Source organism: Strigops habroptila, chromosome 8, assembly GCF_004027225.2.
Source record: "Strigops habroptila isolate Jane chromosome 8, bStrHab1.2.pri, whole genome shotgun sequence".
In the NCBI taxonomy this organism is placed as follows: domain Eukaryota; kingdom Metazoa; phylum Chordata; class Aves; order Psittaciformes; family Psittacidae; genus Strigops; species Strigops habroptila.
In genome coordinates this window covers 23,103,792-23,117,354 of record NC_044284.2, presented here as the reverse complement: position 1 = coordinate 23,117,354, position 13,563 = coordinate 23,103,792, and the positions used below count along the sequence as shown (strand labels likewise).

The 13,563-nt window shown below is 37.7% G+C and overlaps 1 protein-coding gene across 2 annotated transcripts in view; it reads right to left on the bottom strand.

Moving 5' to 3' along the window:
* Nucleotides 1-13,563, bottom strand: part of CPB1 (carboxypeptidase B1) — a 27,692-nt gene that overhangs the window by 987 nt on the left and 13,142 nt on the right. For both annotated transcript variants that reach the window (XM_030494756.1, XM_030494757.1), the window contains 5 exons: nt 12,190-12,291; nt 9,838-9,948; nt 9,651-9,741; nt 8,712-8,914; nt 501-585 (listed from right to left, as the gene is read on the bottom strand). In XM_030494756.1, coding sequence (XP_030350616.1) covers nt 501-585; nt 8,712-8,914; nt 9,651-9,741; nt 9,838-9,948; nt 12,190-12,291 — 592 coding nt within the window. The remainder of the gene's footprint in view (nt 1-500; nt 586-8,711; nt 8,915-9,650; nt 9,742-9,837; nt 9,949-12,189; nt 12,292-13,563) is intronic.

The following is a 13,563-nucleotide window of genomic DNA, read 5'->3' as shown; positions in this document are numbered from 1 at the left end:
CAGATCCTGACAGCTGAGTTCCCAAGAAGGGTAGAACAATAGAATTGTAATTAGTGCATAAGACTGTAATGCGAAGTAAAAGAAATAATTATCTATGTTGCTAGAGTGGTTGAAGCCATTCTTTAGGATCCACATCATCATCACTTTGACTTGGAGATACTGGAAATGCAGAAAATCTCAGATTTTTATTTTTAAATCTTAGCTGTGTATGCTTTAGGAATTCATGTGCATAGCACATGAATATAGCACATGTGCATAGCTATGCACATGAATTCCTACACGCTTTACCGTATCACTTTACCTTCCAAGGGTCACACATTCCCTGGGATCCTTAAGGAATATATAATCTCATATTTTAGAAATGGCAGATTCCATGCACTCCTCTGAGTATATGCACATGAAGCAAGAAGGGGACTACTTAGCAAGAGGAACAAGAGTCACTAGAAAACTGCAACAGCATTTAATAGTCTTAGCACTTGATATAGATGGCTGTTACTTACAGATTGTTGTAGCTCCTGGGCCATATGTATATTTGGTTTTATACAGACTGGTCAGCTGTTTGGTTGCAGCACGAGCAATGGATTCCTATAGGAAAAGAATGATAAATGCAGATTTTCAGAAGCTTTCTGAGTGAATCTAAGCAAATACATCATTCAGTATACTGAAAAGCCATGCTTGAGAAGTGTTTATTTAAAAACTGTGTTTCATCTCTTGGTATGACTAGATGTCAGTAGCTGACAAGGCACAGCTTGTCCTGTTGTTGTGAAAAGACTTTCTCAGTAAAGAAGCTGTCCTTTCCGCTCAGTGTATTGCTCCACTGATGTACAGCTTGCTGCGTAGTCCAGTAGCATTTGGATAGGTAAGGGGACAATAGGTGACAGGATTTTCTATACTTAGAAGAAACTTGTACAAGATTAAAACTAAATAAGGAATCTTATTTAGAGATATAGGAATCTTAGAGAATAGTAATAACTTGGTGCATTAAATTATGAACATACAATAGCCTTTCTTTTCCTTCTATTCATGCAGCTATAAATTTAGAGTCAGCTTAGTCAGTGGAGTTGAACGTTGATACAAGTGGAAGCAGATTAAGGTCTTATAAATATTAACAGCCAGAAAAGGCATAAATTACCCTGGAACCATATGTAGTCTCATTAATTTAAATTCATTTCCTGTGCACAGGGACTCGTTCAACTCCCACTGATTTCAGTGAGGGTTGGATCAGGCCCATCAATAGTACTGTGAAGCTTTGTATGTTTGCATTAAGGAAAATTACAGACTTTTCTTTGGATCATGTGGCTTTTTCAGTTCTTCATTATACAGCATGTTGGCAATAAAACATGAAAACTATTACTAACAGATGATAAATATGAATGATTTTTGAAAGCAGATGTTCAGTATAAGAGTAAGCAATGGGTTGCCATATCTTTCTTTATAGCTTGCAGCTGAATGGCTCGCTATTCCAGGAATTTCCTCAAGCCCTGTCTTTCTCTGTAGGTTATACTTTGGCTTACTTCCCCGTGGAAGATATATCGTAAAATATTCTCTGTTCATCCGTATGTTGCAAGTGTTCCTGTGAATTCCTCAAGATGTGTTTAGAAAATCTTAGTTAAGTGAGAGAGCTTTTCAGCTTCTACAGAAGAGCATCAAAATATGTTTGCATTAGCACAGGCAGCCTACTTTACTGCAGAAATGCAAATGTTTCCCCACTCCCAAATGTTGGATTTTGAACATTCTAGAATTGTAGAAGTTTGATCCCATAGGAATTAGAAGTAGGAATTTGTGGTCATTTAGCATGTTAAGAATATTTAAACAAGGCAGACCAAAGAGTGTTTGAAGCTTGTCCTTTCTCCTGCAACATTGGCTGTACCTGAAGGTGGGGCTTGGTTTCCAGCCTCCCCATTGTCCAAACACAAGCAATTGTAGGAAGAATGTCATTGCTTTGCATTTCACAAGCATGGATTCAGAGCAACTGGTGGAGCTGAGCACTCTCCAGTGTTGGTTGGTTGGGTTTTTTTAATTCCTTAACAAGCTGATTTTTCTAAAATCAATAATAATTTTTAACACACATTGGGGGATTTGTAGGGGCTGGAGACTACTATCTGTTAGTAATACCATGTTTTCTTCAGTCATCTTTTGTTTATAATACATAAATTTAATCAGCAGCTGAGATTAAGTCAAATTTTCTTTCAACAGTAGATGAATTTTTAAATGTCAACTGATTCTTCCTCCTTTCAAATATATGCAACGTGGAAATTAAATTTGGAAAGATAGTCTGATACTGTGTATGCATCTATTGGTGACTAGGATTTGCTCTCTCTTTAGTAAAATGCACGGTAGGGAGAATAGAATACCAGAGCTCCTCTTTGGGAAGAATAGGGCATTCCTTTCACTCAGCTGCCAAATGATGGCTTTAAATCATACCAGAACAGATACCAGAAAAAGTGTGTCAGGAAATCATTTTACCTGAGGGATTTTTTTATCCCTCAGGTAAAGTTGTAAAAAGAGAAATTTGTAGAAAGAGCAGTTGAGATTTCCAGCTGTTAAGAGCCTGGAATCCAAATAAACAACTTCCTGAAGCTCTCCAGGTTCGAGAGCAAGGTGGTATTTTAAATGACCCTCTCTAAGTGAAAAACATGACTGAGCATTTATGACTTCATCATTAAATGAAACTTTATCAGAAGTTTTGGTATCTGACTCTTTTTTTCTTCAAGTGACTTACATTTGCTTCCCTAATAGATTTATAGTCTAAAACCTAAATGTAAAAAAAATACTTCAGCTTTATAGGAACTAAAGTAACCTTTTACTACTAATAATGTAATATAAAGCAGCAAGAATAGTAAAAAGTAAGTAAATACTTGTGAGTATAATTCAAAATATGAGGAAAATGTTTTCATTGCTTTTTTGTTTTAAGAGAGCGCAATTACTTAAAACCATCCATAAAAAGAAGTAACGTGGAGATTTATGGCGATGTATATAAATAATGCCCAACATTTCCTAAAAGGGGTAGTGATATTTAGCTTCTGAAGAGCAGTTTGGATTTTCAAGCCTGTGTGTTATTTGGAATACAGGAAAAATCTCATTATCTTTTTGACCTTTGAAGCTACTCTTTGCAGCTGAGTGATTTTCTAGATCTCTGCACAACTGGCTTAATGGAATTAACGTGGTTTGTTTGGAGTTTATTTGGTTGTTGGTTTGGGTTTGGTTTTTTTTACTGTTAAGAATCCCTCTATTACAAGGAAGATTTTGCTGAGAGTTATAGTAGCAGAGAAACAACAGGCGCCCTGAAGTCCTAGAAATAACTCCAAATTAATACCTTGTAACTGGGGACAGAAATGGCTTTTCAGGATCTGACTTGCAGCAGAACTTGTGAGCTGGTCATTGCAGCAGAAGGTAGTGTTCCCTGCACTGATCACCCGTCTGTGTTTACACAGCAATTACTAGTATTTTGCTTGATCTTTCGTACAGAGTGCATGGGCCAGTGTGGCAGCAGAGTTGTGTTCTTAGTTGCCATTATCTTACATAATTCACAACCTTTAAACCTATTTTTTCAGTTGTTAGGCCTTAATGAAAGATATGTTGCTGGCCTCTCCTTCTCACCACATCTAGAGTTTTGAACTAAAGATGAATTATCAGGCTAAGCATCTTCTGTATGTTAATTGGTAATTTTTTGGGGAGCATCTCCGTCATTTTACTCTTGTATCATCAGGCTAGGTTTGCCAGCATATTGCGGCTGCTTAGAAACACTTTAGGGATGTTGATTATGCAGCTGCTGCATGTGAACAACTCCCTTTGCCCTCATAGTCTGACAGTGCTCTAGAGAAGCCTCTTCACTGATTGACTGGACCTCTTGCTCTCTTCCCTTCCTGGACTGCAAACTGATTTGCCCAGGGCTGAAAACTGTATTTTCACTTTACCTTGGTCTCATATGCTACTTGAGTGACCCTCAAGGAAAATCTGAAAATGTGGTATTTGCAAAGTTGAAGCTAAACTTCTGAGGCTTCTTGTTTTGCCAATAAAAACAGACTCCCCTCCAAAGCATCCATGACTGACGTGTAATTTAGTTCACTATACTGTTGTTGCTCATAGTTTAGCATGTCCCCCAAGAGTCCAGGGAATTCAGCCAAGGGGAGGACTGTGTCTCTGTGGCAGGCTCACAGATTGATTAAGAAATCAATCGCAGGTGAGAGGCTTTCCAGTGTGACTTGTTAAGGCGATTGTGCCCTACACCTCTTTGGGTACTGTTGTCTTTCAGCCAGATTCATACATGAGCTGCATCTGGAAGATGCTACTACTAAACCCCATCCTTTTCACAATTTTAAGACTGACAGTACAGAACAGTTCTGTTGTGGGACATCTGTTGTGGTAAATTTGGTGGAAGAGGTGTGAAACCAATTCCAAATACTGCTTTTCTGCCCACTTTCCTGTTTGTTGCACTTCCCAGTTGACTTTAACAATATTTACTTATAACAAGTACTACAATCACAGGAGTTTGCAACAGCACAGGTACAACAGCATAGGTTGCAACTCCTCACTGGTATGTCTGAATCTCTTAGGATTTTTGCTCTTCAGAAATCCTTACCAACAGGTCATCATATGTCTTAAACACATTTAGGACTTTGCTCCCAGTTAAGTAATCAGATTGATATTCACAAAGTCATACAATGTATTTGAAATTCACTCTTCTGCAGGCTGTATAGACTCTGGGCATATCTCAGCTTCCTACTATGTCCTATTTTAAGCACTCAAGAGGAAATGAAATGCTAGACCAACCTTTATATGAAGGGTGAATTTTGGTGAGCCGAAACAATAAACAATGTGGCCAGTATGTGTTAAAATAATACAAGCTGAAATACTGTGTCTAGAAAGTTATCTTGGGTTGTAAATTAATATTCTGCAGCTTGCCAAACTAAAATAATATACATTAATCTGACAATGAGGATGAGCTGGCTGCAGACATGTATTTGGCACCGAGTTTGTTGTTTAACTGAGAGATGGAATTGAACCTGGAAAAGAAGGAAGGCCACAATGCACATTCCTCTGCTCTATCAAATCATAGTTCAGAGCCAATTTAAATACAAACAAGAATTTATAAAGCTAGATTTGTCTGCTGAAAATGAGGAAAGCATAGGGTGACCTAATAGGAAGCTAAGGCCAGAATATGAACGGATTAAAAAATACGATTAAGTGAACTGTTTATGACAAGTGCTATTAAATACAGAATTTCTTATTGCAAGAGGACAAAAATGTGGGTAGTAAAATAAAGATGAAAATAATCTTTTTGAGGTGTGGAGATATACTGGTCTTGCCAAGCACATTTTTTTATTTTTAAAAAGCTAATGCTTCTGTTCTCTGTAGGAAATGGATTCAACTGTGTGTTCTGTGTGCTCCAGGGTATAGTAAAGAATGAGTCAAGAGGATTATGAAGCAGGCAAAATGTGATTCACCAAAAGGAGTACATATTTCTTTTGGGGTGTCATCACAAGAATATTGTGTAACTTCTAAGAAATTCCTGACCTAGATTTTCCTGTCTTGGGTGTTTTTATTTTTGTTGTTCAAGTATTGTTTGGATAACAGTGAAAGTTATCCAAACCCGGGGCAGGGGTGGGAAATGACAACCCTGAATAAAGGGAGAAAAGTTTTAGGAAAATCCTTGGAAGTTTTGGGGTTTAAATCCTGAGAGATCCTCTTGCATCTATGAAGAGTGAGAAGTTGTGAGAAGGAAGAGACATACATGACTTTCATCATGTTTTACACCCCAAGGCTAGAGGTGGTTGAGGGATAGTTCTAATCCCCAGCTCCAAGTAAGTTGGAGGTTGTTCTGATTTGCTATGGCAATGCAGTGCAGCATAAAGGATGTCTGGGATTCTCAGAGAGCCCTGTTCTACTTGAGAAACCAAAACCAGATTGGTTTTACACTTTCTGGTGATTTCTTGAAGCTGTGAGCAGAAAAAATCTTTTAAGCCCCAACGATATGCTATTCAGTACGCTTGCAGGAAAGGAAGGTTACAAGCGTTCTCTAGATCTTTCTCTTCTGCAGACTTAGTGTCTTCAATAGCAAATTAATTTTTGTGCCCTTCTATATCTCAGACACTGGAATGTAGCTAAAGCCCCATGGTATTATGCTACCTTTAATTAAATACAGTGAAACAAAATCTTACTAATGCAGACGTGAGGTTTTTGTTTAAGCATATGTCCAGTTGCTCACTGAAAGAGATAAGAAATTGCAACTATATTTCCTTTAATTCATTAGATCTGTCAGGGTAAAAATAATATCTAAGATAAGATAATAGCTCTATAAATTTTGCTTCTTCATTTGAAAAATTATTTATGATCCTTTTATTTGCCCCAATGATTTCTGTTAAAAGTTAAGATTCTCATTCTTCAGCATTTCTCTAAATTCTGAATCTAGACAGAACTTTTAGACACGAAACACAATTGGCATACAAAATAATACCTCTTTTTGTAGCTGTCTCGTTTCAAGCAAGTACAGTTGTTGATTGAAAATCTTAAATTTTCTTTAGTTGCAGCTTAAATGAATGTGTTTTAGTTACCTCAAGTAACCTGAAAAGCTGCACTTTCGAACCTGACCCAGAGCCTGTTGAAGGCAGTCTTTCTATTGGCTGACACTGGAATGAATTAGGCCCTTTCTCTTTAATTATCCCAACTACAAGCAATGGTGTTTGGGTGATGTTCTGATCTCATGCTCCAAAAGAAGGATTTTTGGCAAGAAGTCTTCCCATGTTAAAATCAAATACTGCACAAGTTGAACGCCTCTGGGATTCTGCTGTCTTTTTGTTGGGATCACCAATAGAGGAAATATTTTCCCTTAATTAATACGTGAAAAACACTCATATAGTCACCTCATCATGGTCGTGAGATTTGTGATTACTTTGTAGTAGAAAATAATGGAACTCCCTCTGGGATCAGTTTGCCTGGTTTAAAATATAGGATAAAGTGATGTTGGAAAGACTACCTTACAAAGTGAATTCAAATTGTTGAAGAGGAATATATAGCCTGCATTCCCGAGATGTATTTTTTTAATGAGGAATGGTAATAGCAGAACTGTCTATGGCAGGAAAAGAGAGTTTTTATTGATGAAAGTTGTAGAACCTTAGTATGGGTGATTCATTAAATTTTACTGTGTATTAGAACATTGCTAATTTGAAATTTGAATTTAATAAAAGAATTTGAAAACCTTGAAAACCACATAGGTTCTTTCTCATTGTTAAGGTTTGTTTTAGTAATGAGCTGTCAGTGTAAACTTTTTCATTTAATACTGTGAGCAACATGCTGTACTTCTAGTTATGTTTCATCAGATTTGCTCATGATTCAAAAAATTGGGCAGAATGTCATGCAAATCTTTAACACATGGGAACTTTGTGATCTTGACAACAAAGCAGCTTCAAGGGTTTTGTGTTGTTTTATTACTTTAGATGGAACTGCAATGTGTGAAATGTGAAGGTTTTGTAAAAATTGAAGACAAGAAATTACTACAGTTCCCTGGAATAATTACAATTAAAAAGTTTCTCAAATATAAATTAAGAAAGCAAAATCTTCATCTTAATTTAATCCTCTCTTTTCAGCTGTAAAAAAAGTAACAAGAAACTTCACTGTTGGCCCCACTTTGTATTTGTGCTTCAGAATCAAGACATCTATTTGGGAGCACTCATAAATCTGTCAAACCTGCACAGCAGATCAACACACTGTGTTGTTGCCTTGGACTTGTGGCAACATCCAGCAAAGAGGCAGAATCAAGATTTGTTTGTTTTGTCTTGCTATGTTGTTTTCCCTGCCAACAGCTTCTAATTGCTAATATGCCAGAGAAGTGAAGTAATTTCATTATTCATTGTTGATTTCTGGCCTTATAAAATGTTTACAACTTTTATAGACGTTCTGTTTTTAAGGATAAAAAAACCCCACCATATATATATGTATTTTCTCCAAACTGTTATCTTACTTAAATGGCATTAGAGCATGGCCTTTCTCTAGGATGAATAAAAGAGGTGGTGTCCTTTAAAACACCACATTCATCCTTTTCTCTTCCAAATAAAAGGTGTCTTTGAATCAAGGCCTGTTTAGAAAGGCCTCAGAACTGAAACTTTTTACCTAACTGTTCTTAAACTAGCTGTTTTATAATCTAACTGGTTTTAATTATACTTCTGACAAAAACTGCCTCATTGTCCTGAACCTGTATCAACACGAGTTTCACCATTTTACTTCAGTGAGAACTAAGGTTGGGTAGGAAGTGGTAGACAGAGATTCTTGTCAGCTGTTAATGACACCAGTTCAAGTCATTTCATAGTTATTACAGTCTATCAAGCTGTTAGCTTGACTTACAGGGCATAATTCTATGTAATGTATTAAAGCTACATACACAGCCACCTCTTGAGACAGGAAGAAGCAGTGCTGTACAGCATAGTGTATTTCTGTATAGCATGGCTGGAAGACAAACCCGACCTTGTGGCAAATTCATTGTGTATGTATGTGGAAATTAAATAAGGCTCGTAAGTTTATCCTGTGCTTGAACTATCTTGAAGCCATCATGGTTTTCCCTTGTTCTTGCTATGAAAGGCTAAAGTATTTTCAAAAACTGGCAATACAGATTCATTCCAGATGTTAAAGAAACTGCTTGAAGTTAAATGGACCTAAATAGCAAGTGATGATTTTTTACTTATTCTTTTCATTATGTCAGAATGACAGAGACTTACCAGTTCGGCATAATTCGATGGTAAACTGTAAGTATATGAATAAGGAAAGAGTAGCAGCTGGGAATACGAGTGAATCGTCACGTATGCCTGGATTGTAGAAAGATGTTCACGAATAAAATCAGCCAAAGCCTTGCTCTCCTTTTCAGACTCAGGTGCAGAGCCACAGTAAGTGGAATCACAGGGGTTGTCTGAGGCCCCAATTGCTGGAAAGAAAGTTGAATTTAGTAAGTATTTAATGACACAAGTTGGTTGTTAGGAGCGTCATGTTACACCACTTTCATAGATAAGCCTTGGAAATCCTACTGACACACATGCCACATCAGAAAGAACATTTTATTGCATAGCTAAGAGCCTGGGCAACATAACAGCATTGAATAAATATGCCCTGTACAGTGTACATAGTTGGAAGAATATGAATATTGATGTAAAGTCCTATGTTATGTAACTGATTTGGGATATTGATTTGCTTCAGTACTAAACAGTCCTCTCCTTGCGTATCTATCTCCCCCATTTCTAGGATGCTTCCAGGAAACAGCCAAGTGAAACCACTCAAAAGAGACCCCTCTCAACCTGGTGAAACCAACTAAAAGAAAACTGTTTTGGTTTCTGTTCTGAACTCATAGAAGTGTGTGTGCATATGTATATATGTATACTTGTGTGTAGACATGTGTGTAAGTGTGTATGCATATATATGCACCTTTGTGTGTATATATATGTTCATAGAAGTAGCCATACTGATGATGCTAGTAGTAACCAAACTCTGTTTTTTGCCCAAAACTACTCCAAAAATTGAACACAAGCTACTCCACAATGCTGTACTGGTAGTGTTCACTCAAGCTTGAGCTGGACCAACCATCAGGTAGGGAAAATCCATAATTACATATCTTGGTTATTTCACCTATGTATGATCACTTGCAGCTATTGTTAGGAGACACTTACTGCACCAGCCAGCATTAAAATTCCTGTTGAGATCTGTCCCAGTGCAAACGCTACCAGCATTTTTGGAGCGTGTCTTTCTCCACATGCGGTCCTGAAACAGAATGGTGAAGCACAGATCAAAACGAAGAAAGTTCTAACAGTTGGCTTTTGCAGCAATACTCCTCTTGAGAAAGAAGAATGTACTTACATTTGTCCAAGTGTAAACATAACCATCAATATTAACAACAGGCAGAACATAGAAGTCCAAGTTGTTGAGAAGTGTGGTCAGGACAGTATCTTTTCCATAAGTCTCAACAGCCTAGTTGGAGAAAAGTAGAAAAAACTGATGATGCCTTCATAAAGCTGCATCTTCTGTGTGTATTTAAAGGCCTGGGTCTGAATTGGTCATTAATGAATGTGGTGCTCAAAGTCATCCAGGTCACTCCACCATGTGACGTGGCAGCTGTCTGATATTACATATATTTAGAGGATTTACACTGACTCAAACCACACTGCTGTTAGAAAGCCATCTCATTCTCATAGATAAATTATATGGTGAAGCAATGTTGATTTTGAGCAGGATAAAAAATCACTGGAGATTTCCATCTGCTAGTTTCTTTTTTACAGACAGAGCAAAGTTCCTGTCCATATATTCTCTCTACGTCCTTAGATTGGTTTGGTTTTAATTTATGTGAGAAGGAAAAATAATTTTTTATATCCGTGTTGCAGAGAAATTTCAGCAACAATCAAAATTATAGAGAATATTTCCAAAGAACATCCTTACACATTTCCAGTAATAATGCTGTGGATGCACATATTCATAAGGAGGCAGATTTTTCTCTGTGCTTTACCACATACATTGAATAACAAACATAACTCTAGCCATAACCTGTATATCACGATTGTTCATGGCCTGGCATTTGTATGCTTGTTTGCAGATTTATATCTGTGTCGAGGGAGCATGCAATGATCATGGAAATTTGCTCTGTTTCTTTTACACAGACATAAAGGACAACATAGGGAGCAATGCAATGGAGAAAGGCATCTTTTGTCCTGTCACTAGCACGTGGGAAGGTCGTATGTAGAAGCTAGAAAAGCTGTTTCAGATCACTAGAACTTACTTTTTCCTGGTGTGTGTTTGTTTGTTTGTTTGTTTCCTGCTTGTTTTTTGGGGGAGGTACATATGACAATTCACCTCGTTTATGTGTTTCTGTAGTGGTTTTTTTTACTTTTATGTCTAGAAGCAATCCCGAGTGAACCGCTGATGACGCGCAGAGGACTGCGCTTTTAAAGCACTTCAGCCTATCCACACTTGGATCCACTGAGCAGAGCCACTGCTGGTGTCAGGTATACCCATGAATTAAGTGACCAGACAGTGAAAATGACAGCTGTAGTGACGTGAATTGCTAAGAGAAAAATGGTAGCACATACTGTCTGCAGCCTTATTATGAGATAATGAAATCACATTCCCATTGACTCCACTGAGATGTCACTTTCAATTTCCACTGCTCCCTACACAAAACCGCATGGCTAGCTGATAAGACTGAGATTATACTTGCCACCAGTAAATGCCTCTGCCAGCATGGCTCACTCACGTAATTTGACTTTCCTTTGCTTGGGTTTTAAATCCAAGCTGCTGTTTCTGGGTTTGTTGTTTGTTTTGGGTTCTTTTAGTAGGTGTTGTTTTTTTTGTTTTTCTTCAATCTTCCTGCAGGAATTCTTACAAAATTTGAGATTCAGTCAGCAAACTGTTCTGCTAAGTTGATTGATCTCACCCCACTGAGGGGGAATATACCTTCTCTTTGTAGAAAAGACTGTGCAGCATTTGATAACTCCCACCTGCTTCAAATTGATGGTGAGGAGAAGGAAAAGACAAAAGAGAGAAAATCGCTTAATTCAAGGCCTAAACTATCCCAGCCTGAAGTGAAGGTACTTTCACCTGTGCAGTTCTGTCCTAAATATGGTTTCACATTTTAGAAACCATTCTGTGCAACTTGAAGTGGCAGCTCAAAGGGATGTGTATGCATTTCCTTCTTCCCGAGTGGAGTTTAGGGAGCTTCATCTATAGTCTTCCTCCTCTCTTGGGTACATTTCCTCAGTGCACTCTGTGCTTAGCTGAGGGCAGGTTTCCACCCTCTCTGTTGCCTTACCAAGTAAAGCTGGTTGCAGGGAATACAGCACCTGATGCTGTAGCAAGATGGCTGTTCTGATTCACATTCAGGTGCCTTCTGATGTCTCCTTGAATTTCATTATTCCCTACTCCTTTTGACTACATAGAGAACATGACTATGTTCCTAGCGTTACTGGACCTGTTTGCTCGTCTCTTACGCATGCTTTTAGGTATTCTTAAGCTACTGAAAGATTACAGGTCCAACCATTAAGATCTGGTTTAAGCAGTTGTTACACTCTAACCATATGAGGTGAGAGAAGGGATGTGCAGACTGGTATCTAGAGGTAAAAAGTCAATCTGCGGCAGCCTCAGCTCCTGCTGCTCACTTCAGATTTTTTTTAAAAATGGTTGCATTTAAAAAATTGTTTTTTCATCATTAAGCTTACTGACTTCTTTCACAAACCACTGGCAGAAAGCAGGACTGATCCACTCTCTTGCATGGAAACCACAATCAATAAAGATGGCCTTCTTATTTTCACCACTTTTTCCCACCTAGAAAACAAAACAAAATGAAACAAAAACAAAAAAAGAAAAAAAAAACCCACAAACAAAACAAACCAAAAAGAAAACAAAACAAAAAACAGGTGTTGAACAAAATAATTTGTGTGCAGAACAAGTCAGTCAGCTTCCTGACCTAAGAAGTCAAACTTTAGACAAATATAGCATTCCTTGATTAAATTGAAACTATAGGGTGCTTTTATCTGTAGCTGACCATGATATTCGAGCTAAAACAACAAATACTTAATCATTTAATTTTTATTAATATAGAGAAGCTTCTTTCCCCAATTATTTGATTATTCTGCACTGTTGACTTTTTTTCTTGTACTGTCTCTAAGAGTTGATCTTGTTTGCTTATGCGATTTTGGGCAAGTTATCGTTATTCGTTCACCTTTATTTAAGTCACTGCATCTTATTTATTCATAAGAGTTACACCAAAAAAATTGTCATGGTTTAACCCCAGCCAACAGCTGAGCACCACACAGCCACTCACTTGCTGCCTCCCAGGCAGGATAGGGGGTAGAGAATTGGAAGGGTAAAAGTGAGAAAACTTGTGGGTTGAGCTAAGAACAGTTTAATAATGGAAATCAAACATTAAAAATTAAAATTAAAATAACAATGAGAGCACAATAAGTCCCAACGAAGACAAGTGATGCAAATGAAAACAATTGCCCAGCCAGTCCCTGAGCAGCAGCCTCCCTACCTAACCTTCCTCCTAGTTTATTGTTGAGCATGACACCGTATGGTATGGAATATCCATTTGGTCAGTTGGGGTCAGCTGTCCTGGCTGTCTCCTCTCAATTTACTGTGCACTCGCAGCCTCCCTTCTGGCAGGATGGTGTGAGGGGCAGAAAAGGCCTTGATTGTGTAAGCACTGCTCAACGATAACTAAAACACCCCTGAACTATCAACTCTGTTTCCAGCACAACTCCAAAACATAGCTCCATACCAGCTACTATGAAGAAAATTAATGCTACCCCAGCCAAAACCAGCAGAGAATTATATTTGATGAAGATAGATACAAATTTGTTCCCTATTGCTAGAAAGCCTGACATTTATAGATCCTTTCAGAGTAAATGTGTTTACAAACAACAGATGGAGAGAACATAAAGATAGACGATCATTCAAACAGCTTTCAGGAATTTGATTGAATTTATATGTCTGATCTTCTAATAATTCATTATGCCCCTTTTAAAATATTGTATTTTCTGCAAAATGTATAATACTACCTTAGCATCATTGGTGTTTTAATAGACATCAGAATCT